We start from the raw sequence: 20,778 nt of genomic DNA on the forward strand, positions 1-20,778 counted from the left end.
GGATATTCAACTTTTCCCCTACTCTTTTTGTGTCTTGCATCCTTTTAGGATAATTTAAAATGTAAAAGATTACACGTAATGTAATACAATTAAAATAATAATAATAATAATGTAAATATATATACATATATACTGTATATGTATACAGTACAGGCCAAAAGTTTGGACACACATTCTCATTTTAATGTGTTTTCTTTATTTTCATGACTATTTATATTGTAGCTTGTCACTGAAGGCATCAAAACTATGACACCTGTGAAGTGAAAACCATTTCAGGTGACTACCTCTTGAAGCTTATCGAGAGAATGCCAAGAGTGTGCAAAGCAGTAATCAGAGCAAAGGGTGGCTATTTTGAAGAAACTAGAATATAAAACATGTTTTCAGTTATTTCACCTTTTTTTGTTAAGTACATAACTCCACATGTGTTCATTCATAGTTTTGATGCCTTCAGTGACAATCTACAATGTAAATAGTCATTAAAATAAAGAAAACGCATTGAATGAGAAGGTGTCCAAACTTTTGGCCTGTACTGTATATATATATATATATATATATATATATATATATATATAGGGGACGGCGTGGCGTAGTGGGTAGAGCAACCGTGCCAGAAACCTGAGGGTTGCAGGTTCGCTCCCCGCCTCTTACCATCCAAAAAATCGCTGCCGTTGTGTCACTTCACCCTTTGCCCCCGGTGCCGCTCACACCGGTGAAATGAATGATGAATGAATGGTAGGTGGTGGTCGGAGGGGCCGTAGGCGCAAACAGGCAGCCTCGCTTCCGTCAGTCTACCCCAAAATGTAGCTTACCACCACCAGGTGTGAATGAATGATGGGTTCCCACTTCTCTGTGAGCGCTTTGAGTATCTAACAATAGAAAAAGCGCGATATAAAATCTAATCCATTATTATATATATATATATATATATATATATATATATATATATATATATATATATATATATATATATATATATATATATATACACACACAGTTGTGGTCAAAAGTTTACATACACTTGTAAAGAACATAATGTCATGGCTGTCTTGAGTTTCCAATAATTTCTCCAACTCTTATTTTTTTGTGATAGAGTGATTGGAGCACATACTTGTTGGTCCCAAAAAACATTCATGAAATTTGGTTCTTTTATGAATTTATTATGGGTCTACTGAAAATGTGACCAAATCTGCTGGGTCAAAAGTGTATTTTATATTGCTATTACGGTCACATTTTTGTGTGTGTGTGCTCGCGCACAGGGTGCGTGTGATGCGTCAGTGCGTTAGATTTGTGGCAGAAGTGCTTGTAGTTAGTGCATGCTGCATGCTGCCCCTGCTTGCTACTCTCTGCTTACAGCTATCGCCGCCAGCTAGCCCCTGGGTGGGTGAAAAGAGGAGCCGAGTGCGTAAGCCTCCTCCTGCTGGTACAAAGCCTCTCCACCACCAAGACTCCTGTGGTGCCTCCTCGTGGCCACGCACGGTAACTGCGTATTTGCGGACGCAGGCTAAACTGTAGGGGATCTCGGAGCAGCAGTGGGCCCCAGAGGCGAGGCGTGCAGGCCCACCGGTGTGTGGACACGCCCCGGCGTCCGCCAACCACTGCCCCATCTATGGGTTAAATAGAACCCCCCACCCCCCACCCCCCTTCCACTGCCTTGTGGGTATACTCTGGAATGGAAAAGGCTAAGGGAGCAAACCCCAACAGAAAACCCGGCCTGGACTCCGTTAGGTAGTTCAGTGTGTGAAGCACTGTTCTGGCATGTCCTGCAGCCGAACTGACGCCAAATGTATTGGTTTTCCATTCCTTTGGACAACGTCAGCAAGGCAGAGAGGGGGGCCCTGTTGCTTGGGCAACACAGGATCTCCATATACCTTGCCCAGGCCTCTTGTGCCCTGGAGAGGAAACTCCAGCTTCACTGTGCAGTGAAGGCACAACACGGGAGGTCAGCAGTTACCGGTTATAAGCCCTTTCTTGTTTGGCGTAGGGATGGGCGCCAGGGGCTACCTCCGTCGGTGGGAGAGATGTTTCATCTTACTGGACAGCTACCACCCGCCTCAAGCTGGGCAGCCCCCAGCCAATTAGGTGCTGTTCCGCCACAGCCTGCCTGCTTCATTGGGTGCATAAAGCTAAGGGACTCTTCCTGACAAGTGGGCTGTAAACCTTGCACCAAACAAAACAAATAAAACAAAGACTCCAGCACTACGTCTGGGATGCTGGAACGTCAGAACCATGACCCCCGGACTAACTGACAACCTGCTCTATATAAGCGACGCCCGCAAGATGGCAGTCATTAACAACGAACTCTTGAAGCGACGAATAGACATCTCTACCCTTCAGGAAACCCGACTCCTCTCTTCAGGCTCACTGAGAGAAAGAGATTACACCTTCTTCTGGCAGGGGAAGCCTCCGGGTGAAACCAGAGAATACGGAGTTGGCATTGCGATCAAGAGCACTCTACTAGGAGCAATAGTACTACCTACAGGCGGATCAGAGAGAATTTTAACCCTCTGCCTTCACACCACCATGGGACCTGTCCACCTGGTGAGTGTGTATGCACCAACACTTAGCTCCTCTCACGAAATAAAGGACAAATTCTATGATGAGCTTGAGGCGACTGTGAGAAACATCCCCAAACAAGATCAGCTCTACTTGCTTGGTGACTTTAACGCAAGAGTTGGCTCAGATCATAACTCCTGGCCATCTTGCTTGGGTTACCATGGCATTGGTAGAATGAACGAGAATGGGCAGCGTCTCCTTGAGTTCTGCACATTTCACAATCTCTGCATCACTAACTCATACTTTCAGTCCAAACCCCGCCACAAAGTCTCCTGGAGACACCCAAGATCTGGCCACTGGCACCAGTTGGACCTGATCATAACACGGCGCTCTGACCTCAGAAGTGTCCTCCAAACCCGTACCTTTCACAGTGCAGACTGTGACACCGATCACTCCCTCGTCTGCTGTAAAGTCAAACTGCAGACAAAAATTATCTACAGAGCCAAACCTAAAGGACCCCCCCCCGTGTGGATTGCAGCAAAGCAGCCGATCCAACTAAAACTGCTTCCTTCAACCGTGCCTTAGAGGAATCCCTCCACCAACTACCCCAGTGCAGCTCTGCCCAGCAGTACTGGGAAGGCTTACAAGACACCATCCACACCACGGCCCTAACGGTTTTTGGCAAAAGATTGCGAAGGTCCAATGACTGGTTCGAAGCCAACGCATCTGTATTGGCACCGATACTGGAAGAAAAGCGTATCGCCCTTACCAACTACAAATGCACGTCGAGTGACAATACCCTACATGCTCTCAGGGCATCAAGGAAGAAACTGCAGAATGCCTCCCGTTGCTGTGCTAACAGCTATTGGCTACAGCTTTGCAGCAACATCCAATCAGCCGCTGACTCCGGTAACATCAAAGGCATGTACGACGGCATCAAAAAGGCGCTTGGACCATTACACCACACAACTGCTCCGCTGAAATCGGCACTGGGAGAAATCATCACTGACCGCTCTAAACAACTCGACCGCTGGGTAGAACACTACTCCGAACTCTACGCCAGCGACAACACTGTCTCCGATGCAGCCCTCCGCCATGTTGAGTGTCAACCTGTAATGGAAGAACTGGACATGGAACCAACAACTGAGGAGCTAAGCAAAGCGATTGACAGCCTAGCATGCGGTAAATCACCTGGCAGTGACGGAATCGCAGCTGAAATCCTCAAGTGTGGAAAGCCTGCTCTCCTCGACCAACTTCACAAGCTCCTCTGTCTGTGCTGGAGTGAAGGTGCTGTCCCACAGGACATGAGGGATGCTACCATCATAACCCTGTACAAGAATAAGGGAGACAGGAGTGATTGTAACAACTACCGTGGTATCTCTCTACTCAGCACTACCGGCAAACTCTTTGCCAGAGTTGCACTGAATAGACTCCAGGTTCTCGCTGAGAAAATATACCCGGAATCTCAGGCAGGGTTCAGAGCAGGAAGGTCTACTACTGACATTATTTTCTCTCTGAGACAGCTGCAGGAGAAGTGTAGAGAGCAGAGAAAACCACTCTACATGGCATTTATTGACCTTACGAAAGCTTTCGACCTTGTGAGCAGGAGTGGCCTCTTTCAGCTGGTTGAACGAATAGGCTGTCCCCCCAAACTCCTTTGCATCCTCCAGTCCTTCCACACTGACATGCATGGCACCATCCAGTTCGATGGGTCCACATCAGACCCCTTCAAAATCTGCTGTGGTGTCAAGCAGGGATGCGTGCTGGCGCCCACCCTGTTTGGGATCTTCTTTTCCCTCCTCCTGCGCCAAGCATTTGGTACAGCAACTGAAGGAGTCTACCTTCACACAAGGACAGTCGGTAAACTGTTCAACCATGCCCGTCTGAAAGCCAAAACAAAGGTCAGGCCACTCGTCATCCGGGACATGCTGTTTGCTGATGACGCAGCAGTGGTAGGACACTCCCAGGAGCACCTGCAAACCCTAATGGACCAGTTCACCAAAGCCTGTCAGGACTTCAGCCTGACCATCAGTCTGAGCAAAACCAAGACGATGGGACAGGGAACTGAACCACCCCCCTTTATCACCATCAACAACTACACCCTGGAAGTCGTAAACACCTTCACCTACCTCGGTTCCACCATCACCGACAACCTGTCACTCGATGCCGAACTCAGTGGCCGCATCGGAAAAGCTGCCTCAACTTTTGGGAAGCTTACAGCGAGAGTATGGGAAAACCGCAAGCTCACTATCCACACTAAGGTGCAGGTGTACAGAGCCTGTGTCACAGCACTCTACTGTACGGTAGTGAAACCTGGACCCTATACTCCCACCAAGAGCGGCGGCTAAACATCTTCCATCTTCGCTGCCTTAGGCGTCTACTGGGCATCACCTGGAGGGACAGGATCACAAACCAATCAGTCCTGGAAAGAGCACAGCTTCCCGGCATGTGCTCCCTACTGAGGCAGCGACGTCTCCGCTGGCTGGGCCATGTCCGGCGGATGGACGATGGGCGAATCCCAAAGGACATCCTCTATGCTGAACTCACAACTGGCAAGAGGCAGATTGGCCGTCCCCAGCTGCGTTACAAGGACGTCTGCAAACAAGACCTCAAGTCTTTTGACATCAGCCCCGACAGCTGGGAAGATGCAGCCCAGGACCGCCTTCAGTGGCAGCAGGCACTCCGCAGCGGGCTGCTCAAGTCAGAAACCACCCTGGCCCAACACCATGAGGCTAAGAGGGCAAAGAGAAAGAAACAGGGCTCTGCGACACCGGCAACATCTATGGGACCGGTCTGGATATGTGACATCTGCGGCCGGGAATGTCTCTCACGAATTGGCCTACACAGCCACAGGAGACGCTGCGACAAGACCTGACTCCGAGGCACAGGAAATCAATGGTCTTCCGAGACTGCGATGCCGATGATGACGGTACATTTTTAGTGTACTTTATACCTGCATTATCCTTTCCATCCTTACACTTTCCATCCTTTGTAACTGAGCTACTGTGTAGAACAATTTCCCTTGTGGATCATTAAAGCTTGTCTAAGTCTAAGTTAGAGTAATGATAGAAATCAGCAACAGCATTAAAAACAGACAATGATGACTATAAGTGACACGATTTAAATTGATGGATCAGTTTATTAGCTGTTTAGAAATGACACATACTGTACAGACAGTTCATTTTATGACCTCATTCAGCATAAAACAAACCCAATAAATTGCATGCATAATTTAAAGTGTCATTTTTATGCCTCATATTGCGTATGTTTATTATTACTGTTATAATTTGCAGTGGTTCCATGCGTACTTTTTCAAAACAGATTATTGTTATGCGCGTAAAGGAACATTTATACTTAATAATTTTGTTGCAGGTGTCCCTAATGGTGTGGCCGGTCATTTTAAGCCATCATGCCTTTGCTGGACACCTCCAGTTCACCCCCCTCTCATAATCTAGACCAGAAATTAATCCAGCTCTGCTGTCAGCCTCCTGGCAGGTAGCCATGGTGTCTATGAATGACCTTTGACCCTCTGATGGCCCGGCTTTAAAGAGAAGAAGAGAACTATCAATCAGAGTTTGCATGGCTGCACGTGCACGAGGTGCATAAATCAATAGTCAGCAGATTGTGTGATGAACGACGGAGCCTTTATGCAACGCAGCTGCGACTCGAGACGCGCCAGCTGCTCGTCATAAAGGAGTGACCACGTGGACACCGAACTTGATTAAAAACAAACGTGAGCCCCAAGAAGGTTCTGATAGGCGGAACCGAGTCAAAGATGTGATTTTATTATCACTGTCACAACTCACATTCCAAACTGGACTGCAGTTGTGTGCCATTGCAGCCCATCTGAGTAATCAGATTGCGTTTTAGATGATTAAACACACAACGTTCTTCACCTTTTTAACCACAAATGGATAATATTGGACTCAAAAAAACATTTCTGAATGTTTTAAACATCATTTTACCATCAAGCAAATGTTAACTTGCTCTGCATAATAAAACCAAAAGTGAAGCAAATCTACTCAAAGAAGAAGACACAATAGTTTGTACTGCTCGTATTGTACTGGGCAGCCTGGTCTGTTCTTACATTGCAGTGCTAACTGCTGTCATCAACAGTGTAATGAGAAGTGAACTTGCACTGTACACTGGGACCTTGATTTCTAGAACAAGGTTCGTAAATCTAAAAGTTTGGATCGTGAAGCAGTGTTCCCCTTAAGGAATCATGTAAACATGAATAATAGATTCTAGCCTCGACAAAAGTACCTGCTTCAGTAAAATAATGCACACTTAGAAGCAGTGGCGTGCGGTGAGGTTCATGACTGGTGAGGCACTGACTTCATCACAGTCAGATTTACAAACATATGAACCCTAAATAGTATCTTATTCACCATGTGATTGGCAGCAGTTAACGGTTTGTGTTTAAAAGCTCATACCAGCATTCTTCCCTGCTTGGCACTCAGCGTCAAGGGTTGGAATTGGGGGTTAAATCACCAAAAATTATTCCCAGGCACGGCGCCGCTGCTGCCCACTGCTCCCCTCACCTCCCAGGGGGTGAACAAGGGGATGGGTCAAATGCAGAGGACACATTTCACCACACCTAGTGTGTGTGTGACAATCATTGGTACTTTAACTTAACTTTACACTTACAAACTGTAGCATGCACACAAAAAAGCACATTTAATTTAAAAAAAAAAGTTATTATGGTCTTACCTTTACTTATAAGTGCGGGAGCAGTGGTGTTCATGTTGGAAGAGTTGTGAATGAATGAAATATGAAATCCGCGCTGCCGTCTGCAGGTCTACCTAATGTTGTGTCCCTGTTCACGGCTCCTCCGGCGCGCCGCGCGAGCATTGTTGTTTTTGCACTTTTTGGCTTCTTGTTAAGTGACTTTTTTTGGGTGGATTCTGTCTTGCACGTGGAGGGTTTGGGTGTGGGCTTTGGTTGGTGTGGCCGCGGCGCTCCCGTCGGGGGTGCATTCTGCGGCGGAGGTGCTTGGCACCAGGAGGCGGGGTTATGAGACGAGCCTCCAGTTTTATGATCGCTCAGCACAAGAAATACGTTACACACATACAGTTGTTGACAAAATACACTGTACATTATATACCTCAGCTAACTAAACTATGGAAATGTATAATATAATTCATATAGCAATACGGTCTCACTGCACAGCAGGCCAGCAGTTAGCCGAGTCATTGTGCACAATCCATGTTGAGGCACAAATCAGTGACGTGCCTCAACTGGCTGCTGATCACCGCACCGTCTCTTCTCAGTATTTGAACGGCAAATGTGAAAATAAAAATAATCTAAAACTGGTGAAGTTAAATGGAAAATAACTTTAGTATAATCGCTGGATACATATAACAATTTAATTAATTATTTTTCTTTTTACTTTTTTTTTTCTTTCCATGATGGCAGGTGAGGCCGTGCCTCCCCTGCCTCTAGTGACGGCACGCCACTGCTTAGAAGACGCTATATTGTGTATATACATACATATACGTATGTATTCTTATATGCATATATATGTATTTATATATGCATATATATGTGTATACATATGTATACATACATATACAGTACAGGCCAAACGTTTGGACACACCTCATTTCAATGGGTTTTCTTTATTTCCATGACTATTTACATTTTAGATTGTCACTGAAGGCATCAAAACTATGAATGAACACATGTGGAGTTATTTACTTAACAAAAAGAGGTGAAATAACTTAACACATGTTTTATATTCTAGATTCTTCAAAACAGCCACCCTTTGCTCTGATTACTGTTTTGCACACTCTTGGCATTCTCTCGATGAGCTTCAAGAGGTAGTCACCTGAAAGGGTTTTCACTTCACAGGTGTCATAGTTTTAAAGCCTTCAGTGACAATCTACAATGTAAATAGTCATGAAAATAAAGAAAACACATTGAAATGAGTGTATCCAAACTTTTGGTCTGTACTGTATGTATATATATTCTCAAGCAAAAATGACAAGGGGGTAATGGTTCAACAGTTTGTTTATTCTCAAAACAACACAACAACAAGTCAACAACTGTCAGTGTGTGTGTGTGTGTGTGTGTGTGTGTGTGTGTGTGTGTGTGTGTGTGTGTGTGTGTGTGTGTGTGTGTGTGTGTGTGTGTGTGTGTGTGTGTGTGTAAGTCCCTTTGGTGCTCTCAAATATTCGGGCTCCAGTACTCTGGAATGCCCTCCCGGTAACAGTTAGAGATGCATTTAAGTCCCATCTTAAACTCATTTGTATACTCTAGCCTTTAAATAGACCCCCCTTTTTAGACCAGTTGATCTGCCGTTTCTTTTCTGCTCGGCCACCCTCTCCTTCGTGGAAGAAGGGGCACAGATTCGGTGACCACAGATGAAGCGCTAGCTATCCAAAGTCGGGACCCGGGGTGGACCACTCATCTGTGCATCGGTTGGGGACGTCTTTGCGCTGCTGACCTGTCTCTGCTCAAAATGATTTCCTGCTGGCCCCACTATGGACTGGACTCTCACAGTATTATGTTAGATCCACTATGGACTGGACTCTCAAAATATTATGTTAGATCCGCTATGGACTGGACTCTCACAATATTATGTTAGATCCACTATGGACTGGACTCTCAAAATATTATGTTAGATCCGCTATGGACTGGACTCTCACAATATTATGTTAGATCCACTATGGACTGGACTCTCACACTATTATGTTAGATCCACTATGGACTGGACTCTCACAATATTATACAAGATCCACTCGACGTCCATTGCACCGGTCGCCCAGGGGGCGGGGGGTCCCCACATCTGCGGTCCCCTCCAAGGTTTCTCATTGTTATCCCATTGGGTTGAGTTTTTTCTTGCCCTGATGTGGGATCTGAGCCGAGGATGTTGTTGTGGCTTGTGCAGCCCTTTGAGACACTCCTGATTTAGGGCTATATAAGTAAACATTGATTGATTGATTGATGACAAGCGTTTTGTCGATAACATATCTCTAGCCAACACATTTTACATAGAAATTAGGCTATTTTCAGGAAGAAGTACGTCATGCCTGCGTACAATATCACAACAAACGGCAATCATTGGTTATTGTCAGTACTATCAGAAAACAAAGACTAAAACAAACTACAACCAACGCTAGCAATGGTTATACTGGTGATAATAAGTAGAGCATGCTTAGCAGCCTAATGTACGCCCAAAACTAAAGAGGAAACATTTTACAAATGAGGAATTATTTTATCATGTGATTTGGGTGTCTTCATACGTTTCATATTGCCATGATGACAGGTGTGCTAATGTTGGAACCCATTTCCTCAGCGTGTCAGCATATTGAGAATGAAATAGGCACTGACACTACCCATATCCACATAGGTTTTATTTATCGAAAATATATTTTGCCCTGTCAGTTGGAATACACATCGACATACAGGCTAACAGGCATATATTTCCCCCGTTAGCCTGTAGGTCGATGTGTCATTGACCGGGCTAGCATGCTAAGCATTACACTAGGAACTGAGCACCATCACACTAAGCATTCGTTGCAGGAACATACTAGCTTTGTTAGACAAGATCATAGACTGTATTGGACAATATAGTTTGCATACAAAATGTCTATTTCAATTTTTTACAAGTAAAAAGCAAATGTAAATGCCTGACTTACCTATCAAGGAGTTAATTAGCAAGTTTGGCGTCAGATGAAAAAAATTTTGTACGCCTTCAATCGTCTCCATCTTTCAAAGGCATCCCCGATACAAATCCTCGTTTTGTTCCTGGCTTTGTCATGAATAAGTTGAGAATCTTAACGACGCCTTTTAGATTTACTAAGGTCTGACATATTTATTAACTTTACCAGTGGCAGTAGCTAGACGAAGAGGGCGGTGCGTAGCTGGCAACCTGGATGTGACACACTCACGGACTTTGTAATTGGTCAAACGGTAGAGAGCGGGGCATCGAAATGAAAACAAGATTTCAGGGCTGTAAATCTAATTTTGAAATGAGCATATCCCGGCTGAACTACTGCTATCAGTTATAAAGGTATTTGAAAAGAACATGATTTATTAATGCCTGTTGACATATCAGGGCCATTTAATGTTTACTTGACATGAAATTATTACATATGGCTCCTTTAAAAGTTCGGAAATCGATAGGTTCGCAAAAAGAGGGATTCGTAAATCAAGGTTCTACTGTATAATAGAACTAAATTCAAATAAAACTACTCATCCAATTGCCCACATAGGGCCCTAGTCTCCCATACGTGTTTTTTTACACGCTTAAAGTTACGCACTTTTCTCTTATTTGTTTTCTCCCATCCAGCCTGCAGACATGCCCACCCTGCGTAAATCAGGCTTTAGAACGTTTTTTTTTTTTTAACAAAGACGTGTGTATGTCATTGAAATCCATGGAAAAGACTACACTTTACATTTGAAACGCCCGTGCTGAATGTTGCGTATGTGTGTTGTCATGGTGATGTAACAACAGCTTCTTCCTGGCTGGATGCGAATAGAAATCCATATGTGGTAGAGTATATATAGAGAATAGGGCCCGTCCTACAGGGCAGCCACTTTTTAAACAAGTGTAAAAATAAGTTTACGTGTGCTGTTATAGTAAAACTAATTGATTCCAAACTACTCAACCTTTGGAGTGGTCTGAAAGACATGTCATTGTTTTGATGTGCTCCTATTGTGCTGAGCAGCCACACCATTCGCTGCGATTCTACGGTTATCATAACAGTTTTCACCAACAAAGCGTAAAAATAAATTCTCTTTTGTGTTAAAACAACAAAACATGACAAGCGTGTAATGCAAAGTACACTCAATATTGGTCTGACCTGTTAAGGACAAAACTGTAGAAAGAAGTTAACTTCCTGTTTCTATTCTTCTCAAGTTGCTTCCCAAGACACTTTCCTTGAAAATGAACCCTCTGATGCTCTGTGACCTGAGGTCTAGTGTGGAAGCGTTTAGTGCGACGTGAAAGTAGCGTACTGTACGACCTGAGGGTCCATTGGCCTGTCGCCGCCAAGGACTGAGCGAGTGCTGGCTTGTGTGTGAGCGAGGCCAAAGGGCGGGCGCCACGTGACGGCACGCAAACATGTCATTAACGGTTACTATTTACAGTCACCGCCAGGCTGTTTGTGCACCCCCACACACGCTAAAGTCTTCACAGAGGTGGATAGTCCTTGAAAAGGTTTGCTTGTCGAAGGAAGTGAAGCAGACCCCTTTTGTTTAGTTCTCACACACATGTTGTTGTCATTTGAAGGCAGAGAGAAATGATACGTTTTCAAGATGACTTTAGGCCCAACGAAGTGGGAAATGTCTTCTTAAAAAGATCGCTCGGTGACTTTGACAATAAAAGCTCATTTTCCTCACCACCACTAAATCCTCCTGCGGCGGCCGTCGTCCAAACTAATGCAAACTCCTGGCGAGGCTTCAAAGCCGAGTTGGCCCTTGTGCATCTCATCCTCATCTCATCCATGAGAACACAACAGGCCCCTAAATGAAGACGAGATCACTTCATCCCTGTTAATCTCACCTGTTTATGCACAAAATAAGTAAGAGGAAAGGAACAAACTTTATTTTTTACTCTGAGCCCTAATTGTCCTTTCTTTGGATCTACCTTTGATTGAAGAAGTAATGGGCCACATCCAAAATAAATCATCCAGTCAAATAGAATTATTTATAAACAATGTTACAATAAATTGTATACATCCTTTTATATTTCTAATGCTAAAAGGGATATTGAAAAAATTTAAACAAAAATACAATATATTGCCAAGAGAAGAAAATTGCAATGGGCTATTTACAAGAAATAAAACAAAAATTATATATATATATATATATATATATATATATATATATATATATATATATATATATATATATATATATATATATATATATATATATATATATATATATATATATATATATATATATATATATATATATATATATATATATATATATAAAAATTATAATGCTAAAAGAAGAAAAACATAAAACAAAAATACAATATAATGTTGCAAGTAAAATTGCATTTAAGAGTATTAAAGGCCTACTGAAATGATTTTTTTTATTTAAACGGGAATAGCAGATCCATTCTATGTGTCATACTTGATCATTTCGCGGAATTGCCATATTTTTGCTGAAAGGATTTAGTAGAGAAAATCGACGATAAAGTTCGCAACTTTTGCTCGCTGATAAAAAAAAAGCCTTGCCTGTACCGGAAGTAGCGTGACGTCACAGGAGCTAGTATTCCTCACAATTCCCCATTGTTTACAATGGAGCGAGAGAGATTCGGACCGAGAAAGTGACGATTACCCCATTAATTTGAGCGAGGATGAAAGATTCGTAGATGAGGAACGTTACAGTGAAGGACTTGAGAGGCAGTGATGGACGTATCTTTTTTCGCTCTGACCGTAACTTAGGTACAAGCTGGCTCATTGGATTCCACACTCTCTCCTTTTTCTATTGTGTATCACGGATTTGTATTTTAAACCACCTCGGATACTATATCCTCTTGAAAATGAGAGTTGAGCACGCGAAATGGACATTTAAAGTGACTTTTATCTCCAAGACAATACATCCGTGACACACTTAGCTACTGAGCTAACGTGCTAGCATCGTTCTCAAATGAAGATAGAAACAAAAGAAATAAACCCCTGACTGGAAGGATAGACAGAAGAGCAAAAATACTATTAAACCATGTACATGTAACTACACGGTTAAAAATTCTCAGCCTGGTAAGGCTTAACAATGCTGTTGCTAACGACACTAAGGCTAGTTTAGCAACTTAGCAGCCGGAACTCACAGAACTATGATAAAACATTAGCGCTCCACCTACGCCAGCCAGCCCTCATCTTCCCATCAACAGCCGTGCTCACCTGCGTTCCAGCGATCAACGGCGCGACGAAGGACTTCATCCGTGGGTTTGGCGGCAAGCATCAGCTAGGCGTCTTCTATCAGGGTAAGTAGTCCTTGTTGTGTGGCTATAAGTATTGTACTTAGCCGCTAAGACACTGATCGATCCCACCTACAACTTTCTTCTTTGCAGCCTCCATTGTTCATTAAACAAATTGCAAAAGATTCACCAACACAGATGTCCAGAATACTGTGGAATTTTGTCGAAGAAAACAGAGCTTTGTGTATTGTGTCCAATAGGGCCCAAACACTTCCGTGCATTTTATGACGTCATGCGCATAAATCATATCCAAAGGAGATTTTCAACCGGAAGTGTGGCGGGAATTTTAAAATTGCACTTTATAAGTTAACCCGGCCGTATTGGCATGTGTTTCAATGTTAAGATTTCATCATTGATATATAAACTATCAGACTGCGTGGTCGGTAGTAGTGGGTTTCAGTAGGCCTTTAATACAAAATAAAAAAGTACAAACACAATGTGATGCTAAGAAAAGAAGATGCATTTATATATATATATATATATATATATATATATATATATATATATATATATATATATATATATATATATATATATATATATATATATATATATATTAGGGCTGCAACTAACAACTAATTTGATAATCGATTAATCTGTCGATTATTACTTCGATTAATCGATTAATAATCGGATAAAGGAGACAAACTACATTTCTATCCTTTCCAGTATTTTATTGAAGAAAAAAACAGCATACTGGCACCATACTTATTTTGATTATTGTTTCTCAGCTGTTTGTAAATGTTGCAGTTTAGAAATAAAGGTTTGTAAAAAAAGAAAAAGAAAAATAAGTAATCTCTGGGCATTCGCATAACATAGATCCAACGAATCGATGACTAAATTAATCGCCAACTATTTTTATAATCGATTTTAATCGATTAGTTGTTGCAGCCCTAATATATATATATATAATATTACATAGTTTTAGTCCAAATTTGTGTACCATTCTTTTTCCAAAGTTTAGGAAATATTGTAAGTATATTTTACTTTTGTTCCGCTGTCAAATTGTTGTCATTGCATTAACACTATTATACAAGTGTAAAATAAGCTAAAATAAAGAAAATAAACTCACCATTTGATGAAACCTGTAATAAATTAATTACATAGCGTATATGTACAGTGCTGAGTAGAGACCATGTTTATGTTGTAGCATGGTCAAGTTCTGGTTCTATGGCTATCATCACCCTTTTTTCCCCCCCGCCTCAACACTATTCGCTGTTATGTTTAATCCTGATTTTTTTTCCGGACATAAAAAGTCCTCCTGGTGGGAGTGCATTACGTGGCTCTTACTTTGTGTAACCAAGTCTTTAATTATACATCTCAGTTGTTGTGGTCGTATGAAATGTTTGAGATGATGTGGGCACTTTACAAGGTGGGTGGAGTCAAGTTGAACTGAGGGAAGGATTTTGACTCATACTTTGAAGAATTTTGGGTGGTCTCTCACCTGGTCAACATATGCAAACTGAAGAGCAAAAAACTAAACAATTAAAAGACTGAGAATTTAAACACAGTATATGGTATTTTATTTTAATCAAAAAATGAACAAGCACTCATCAAACAATACATTAAAATGTTGGTGCCATCTGTGTGAACTCGCGACGGCTCCTTTAAAAATAAATACTTTTTTTTTATGTTTTCAAAGAGGAAATAATACAGACACGTGAGACACACGGACAAACAGAATCTCGACACGGCTGAGATCAATCCCCAAGTCAACCCCAAATTTCCAACTTGAAAGCATTGGTAAAAAAGAAAAAAACAGCAAAGTATTTTGTTTTGTTTTTTAAAAAATACACAATTGTACAAAAAAATCTCATCACTTCCTCAAATGAGTGTAAAATATCAGCTGGTATTATGAGAAGGAATCAGGGAGTTTCTATGAACAGTAAGAAAAGGACAGAATGTGCTTCTGTATTGTTTTTTTGTTTTTTTGACATTAGTATTCACATCAATGGTAAGTGTACTGTACATTATAGTCCTCCGCCCATTAGGCGGCGCTGTAACATGGTAACACATACTTGCAGAGACCATTAGCTGTCTGTAAAACAATACACGGTCAACACGTTGTCTTACTCAACGGCTTAGAAGAGCCACACTAGCGTTCACATTTTGTGTAAAATAAAAATAAAAAACTATTTTAAAACTCTCAAAAAAGGGGGTGGATAAAATATTCAAGGTAGGGGTGGGGGCTTCAAGAGAACAGGTTACAGTACAAAATGTGGTCCACATGTTAGCACATGAAGCATGCATGTGTTTGCCCCCCAACTCTCATGCAAGATCAGACTTTATAAAAAGGCCACATGGCTTCTCCTTCTCTTTTATTAAATGCATGTTTGATCCAACAGGTCACACTTTGCCTACTTGCCCTGGTCCCGTGGCCCGGTTCCTTTTTAATGGGGATGAAAACGCCAACTCGTCACAACAGAACAGGTGAGCTCGCTCTCTTCTCTGATTGGTCGCAAGAATGTAAACAGGAAGAAGGTGTGGTGACAATGGGGCAGGCTACATTAGAGGACCACATGCTAATCGCTAAACTTTCAGTACGTCAATCTTTTTTTTAGCGGATTTGTTCTTTTGCGGCTTGGAGAGAATTTATGTAAAGTTTTGGCAGAGTTCATTTGAAACAAAAACATGACACAAGGTTGTGCCTGGTCTCGGTTATAAACAAGCCACACCAACTACCATAATTTCCAGACAATTTTTCCCCCACGTTTGATCCATGCGCGTTCTACAATAATGCAGCTATTTTTTTTCTTTTCCCCGTGTTAATGGGCTTCACATGCCTCCAATACATGTTGCATTGTTACATCAGAACAATGAAATTGCCGAACTGGTTTAGATAGACCAATTAAAATTGTTCACATTAAATCAAACACACTCACACAAACATTCAGTCAGCCATTTAGCGCGTTATGGACTCACCCTCGTCACGGAGAAGAAAATGCACAATCGATGCAGCCATCGAAAAAAAGTAAACAGCCGCCGAACAGAATGAAAAGTCACTAACGAGCTTTAAAAGGCCAGACTGTAGTTTCCTAAATTTATGAATGAACTCAAGCACCTGTGTAAATATTTAATGTTTCAATGTGTACACCTGCACCTGGTAGACTTGTGCGGCCAATATATGTACACAACAAAATTTGGTGGGTGTGTCTTATATTTAGGTACGCGCTATAGCCCGGAAATTACGGTAGGTCATACCAAGTCTAAGTCTACAGGTCCAGATTCGTTAGCTCAGCATGACTTTCTCCCAACAACCGGTTGATTTGGTCCTAATCCCAAATTCTGACCAAATGAATCGCACCAAGCAGGGAAAAGGAACCATGGACCACTAATGGACTCTACAATAGACGCAACACTTGGTAGGGGATAACACAAGGATGTGTCTGGAGGTGGTCCAGGTGTCTGGAGGTTGTCCAGGTTCTGGCGATAAGAGCAGTTCTCCTGAAGTCTGCATCGTGTTTAGTTTTGCATAAAGGGTGAAAAATGGATCAAGCTGCACCTGCAGTGTGTTCAGTCTGGTGGGATAAGAGCATGTAAACAGAAGGCAGTTGGACTTCAGTTCTGCTGCCCACCCTTCTTTAGTTCCATCCAAGGTTTCTCCAAGTGCAGAACCTCCCTGGTCCATATCATCTTTCCCGACACATTTGTGCAGGAGATGAGAAACAAAACAAATATTTGACTTTTTAAACTCTAGGCACTGTTTGATTTCCAAGGCGTTTTCTTGCGGACTGCGTGAGGGTTTGGAGGACCAAACATGTTCTCCCCTGTCATACATGGAGGTCTAGTGAGACACTCAGGTAGGAAGTATCTAAAGGGTTGTTGAAGAGTTTCCTTCAGGAACATCTCAAGCCATGATCTTCTGGGGAATCTCTATGGAAGCCTTGATGAAAACGCAGTTGTCACGGACGTAGTTCCTCTTCTTGATCTCCTCGTGGGAGATGAACTTGGGGTAGCCGAAGCCCAGGGTGCTCTCGTCCAGCGAGTTGCGGGTGCTGCAGGGCTTCTGGAAGTTCTTCCAGTTGGGGTCGGGGTTGAAGGTCTCGGTGATGTGCTGCGGTTTTGACAGCGACGGGTCGCTCTGGTCCAGGATGGAGAAAGTCACCTTGTAGGAGAAGGGCCACTCCAGCAGGTTGTCGTACTCGCCAGGCAGCACGCGGATGTAGACGGACAGGTGGGAGCCCTCGCCGCTGCCGTTGCCGTTCAGGAATGCCGACACCTGCAGTTTGTAGCCGTAGCGGTGCGTGTAGAAGGGTGGGCTGAAGAACTCATGGTTGCTCCGCAGCTTGGCCTCTTGGAGCTTGCGCGAGTAGTCGCTGAGCTTCCAGATGAGGACGCCGTCGTGGCTGACAGAGAGCTCCTCCATCTCCCGCCGCAGCTCCAGGATCTCCTGCCGCTGACGCCCCACCAGGTTGCACATCATGGTCAGGTGAGACTTGGTGGTGTCCTCCAGGTGACGCCCGATGGCCAGTTTGGGGCACTGTAGCAGAAATGAGTCACAGTTTGAAAAGAAGGACAAATAATGCCGGACCGAGGTGCAACGTAACTGAATGGAATTAAAGACATAATAATATAAGTAATAATACAGTGGAACCTTAATCTATGAACCATTAATTATTAACCATTGGTTCTTCAACCGAAACATTTGTATAGTGAAGCAAAGTTCCCCATAAGAATCAAAGTAAACATGAATAATTGCTTCTAGCCTCGACAAAAGTCACTATTTTAGTATAAAAAAAAAAACACTACACACTTTGAAGACACGTTGAATTGAATATATATATATATATATATATATATATATATATATATATATATATATATATATATATATATATATATATATATATATATATATTTATTAGGGCTGCAACAACTAATCGATTAAATCGATTCTAAAAATAGTTGGCGATTAATTTAGTCATCGATTCGTTGGATCTATGCTATGCGCAGAGGCAATTTATTTTATTTATTTATTTTTTATAAACCTTTATTTATAAACTGCAACAAGTACAAACAGCTGAGAATCAAAATAAGTATGGTGCCAGTATGCTGTTTTTTTTCCAATAAAATACTGTAAAGGTTAGTAATGTAGTTTGTCTCTTTTATCCGATTATTAATCGAAGTAATAATCGACAGATTAATTGATAATCTAATTAATCGTTAGTTGCAGCCCTAATATATATATATATACATATATATATATATATATATATATATATATATATATATATATATATATATATATATATATATATACATATATATACATATATACATACATATATACATATATACATACATATATACATACATACATACATATATACATACATATACATACATATATACATACATACATATACATATATATATATACATACATATATATATATATATACATACATATATATATATATATACATACATATATATATATACATATACATACATATATATATACATATACATACATATATATATATACATATACATACATATATATATATACATATACATACATATATATATATATATATATATATATATATATATACATATACATACATATATATATATACATATACATACATATATATATATATATATATATATATATATATATATATATATATATATACATATATACATATATACATATATACATATATATATATACATATATATATATACATATACATATATATATATATATATATATATATATATATATATATATATATATATATATATATATATATATATATATATATATATATATACTACCGTTCAAAAGTTTGGGGTCACCCAAACAATTTTGTGGAATAGCCTTCATTTCTAAGAACATGAATAGACTGTCCAGTTTCAGATGAAAGTTATCTTTTTCTGGCCATTTTGAGCGTTTAATTGACCCCACAAATGTGATGCTCCAGAAACTCAATCTGCTCAAAGGAAGGTCAGTTTTGTAGCTTATGTAACGAGCTAAACTGTTTTCAGATGTGTGAACATGATTGCACAAGGGTTTTCTAATCATCAATTAGCCTTCTGAGCCAATGAGCAAACACATTGTACCATTAGAACACTGGAGTGATAGTTGCTGGAAATGGGCCTCTATACACCTATGTAGATATTGCACCAAAAACCAGACATTTGCAGCTAGAATAGTCATTTACCACATTAGCAATGTATAGACTGTATTTCTTTAAAGTTAAGACTAGTTTAAAGTTATCTTCATTGAAAAGTACAGTGCTTTTCCTTCAAAAATAAGGACATTTCAATGTGACCCCAAACTTTTGAACGGTAGTGTATATATATATATATATATATATATATATATATATATATATATATATATATATATATATATATATATATATATATATATATATACATATATACATACATACATTTATATACATTTATATATATACATACATTTATATACATACATACATTTATATACATATATATATACATACATTTATATACATATATAAACCAACATAACGGAGTAATGGCTCAAAAAAAAAAGTTTTATCCAAACAACACAACATTACAGCAAGCTTAAATGTCAACATGTCACACACACAAAAGTCCTGTTGGTCCACTCCAAAACGTTAACAACCATGTTGCTAAAATAAAAAACGAAAAAAGGAAAATCCTTTTACCTTGTTTCTGTGAATATTTGGGGCATTGTTGAAGACTAGGAGTTTGGGAGTGATAAACTAGCAGTGGCGTCATGTAGCGTTAGCACAAACTAGCAGTGTGAGGCGATCCTTCATCGGCTTTTGTCCCAGTAGTGCTTTTTCCTTCATTGTAATAAAAGGTCCGCTGTGGCATCTTCTTCGTTCATATGACAAATAAAAACTTACTGCGGAACAAAGCCCCCTTCGATAAAATAATAAAAAATTAAGGGGTCGCAAGCCGGAGGTTAACTAGCTAAAACGCTAGCTCAAAACTGTTGCCTAGTAACTCGAGGCTATAGAACGAGGCTGTGATAGTTTACCCGAGGCTATAGAACGAGGCTGTGATAGTTTGGACACATCTAAAGCGTTTCCGATCACACAAAGTGATCTATAAGACAGGCTGACACAGCTCTGACCGGCATAAGGTACGACAATTGTGGAAATAAACACGTCTGAAGTGCTACTCGCCGTCAAAGCTCTCGTGTACAGGATGTGACATAGTAGGGCCTGCCTCTTCAAAATGGTCATGCCCGCGTGTACATGAAATTATGTAATCAAAATGGCAGCACCCCATTGGCTTCAAACGTCACGCAAAATGAATGACTGAATGAAGTGTACGTACGCTAAGACGTAGTTTGCACACAGACGCATATGTAAGCGTCC

General features: G+C 41.0%; 1 protein-coding gene and 1 long non-coding RNA gene across 7 annotated transcripts in view; one reads left to right on the top strand and one right to left on the bottom strand.

Moving 5' to 3' along the window:
* Positions 1-20,778, top strand: part of LOC133658395 (uncharacterized) — a 148,102-nt gene that overhangs the window by 100,315 nt on the left and 27,009 nt on the right. For all 6 annotated transcript variants that reach the window (XR_009827460.1, XR_009827458.1, XR_009827459.1 and 3 more), the window contains exon 5: positions 15,775-15,859. This is a non-coding gene — a long non-coding RNA (uncharacterized LOC133658395). The remainder of the gene's footprint in view (positions 1-15,774; positions 15,860-20,778) is intronic.
* The window catches only part of traf4a (tnf receptor-associated factor 4a), a 65,496-nt gene continuing 59,659 nt past the window's right edge, over positions 14,942-20,778 (bottom strand). The window contains exon 7 of the mRNA XM_062060383.1: positions 14,942-17,909. Coding sequence (XP_061916367.1) covers positions 17,277-17,909 — 633 coding nt within the window. The 3' untranslated portion in view covers positions 14,942-17,276. The remainder of the gene's footprint in view (positions 17,910-20,778) is intronic.

Source organism: Entelurus aequoreus, linkage group LG10 (genome assembly GCF_033978785.1).
Source record: "Entelurus aequoreus isolate RoL-2023_Sb linkage group LG10, RoL_Eaeq_v1.1, whole genome shotgun sequence".
Taxonomy (NCBI): domain Eukaryota; kingdom Metazoa; phylum Chordata; class Actinopteri; order Syngnathiformes; family Syngnathidae; genus Entelurus; species Entelurus aequoreus.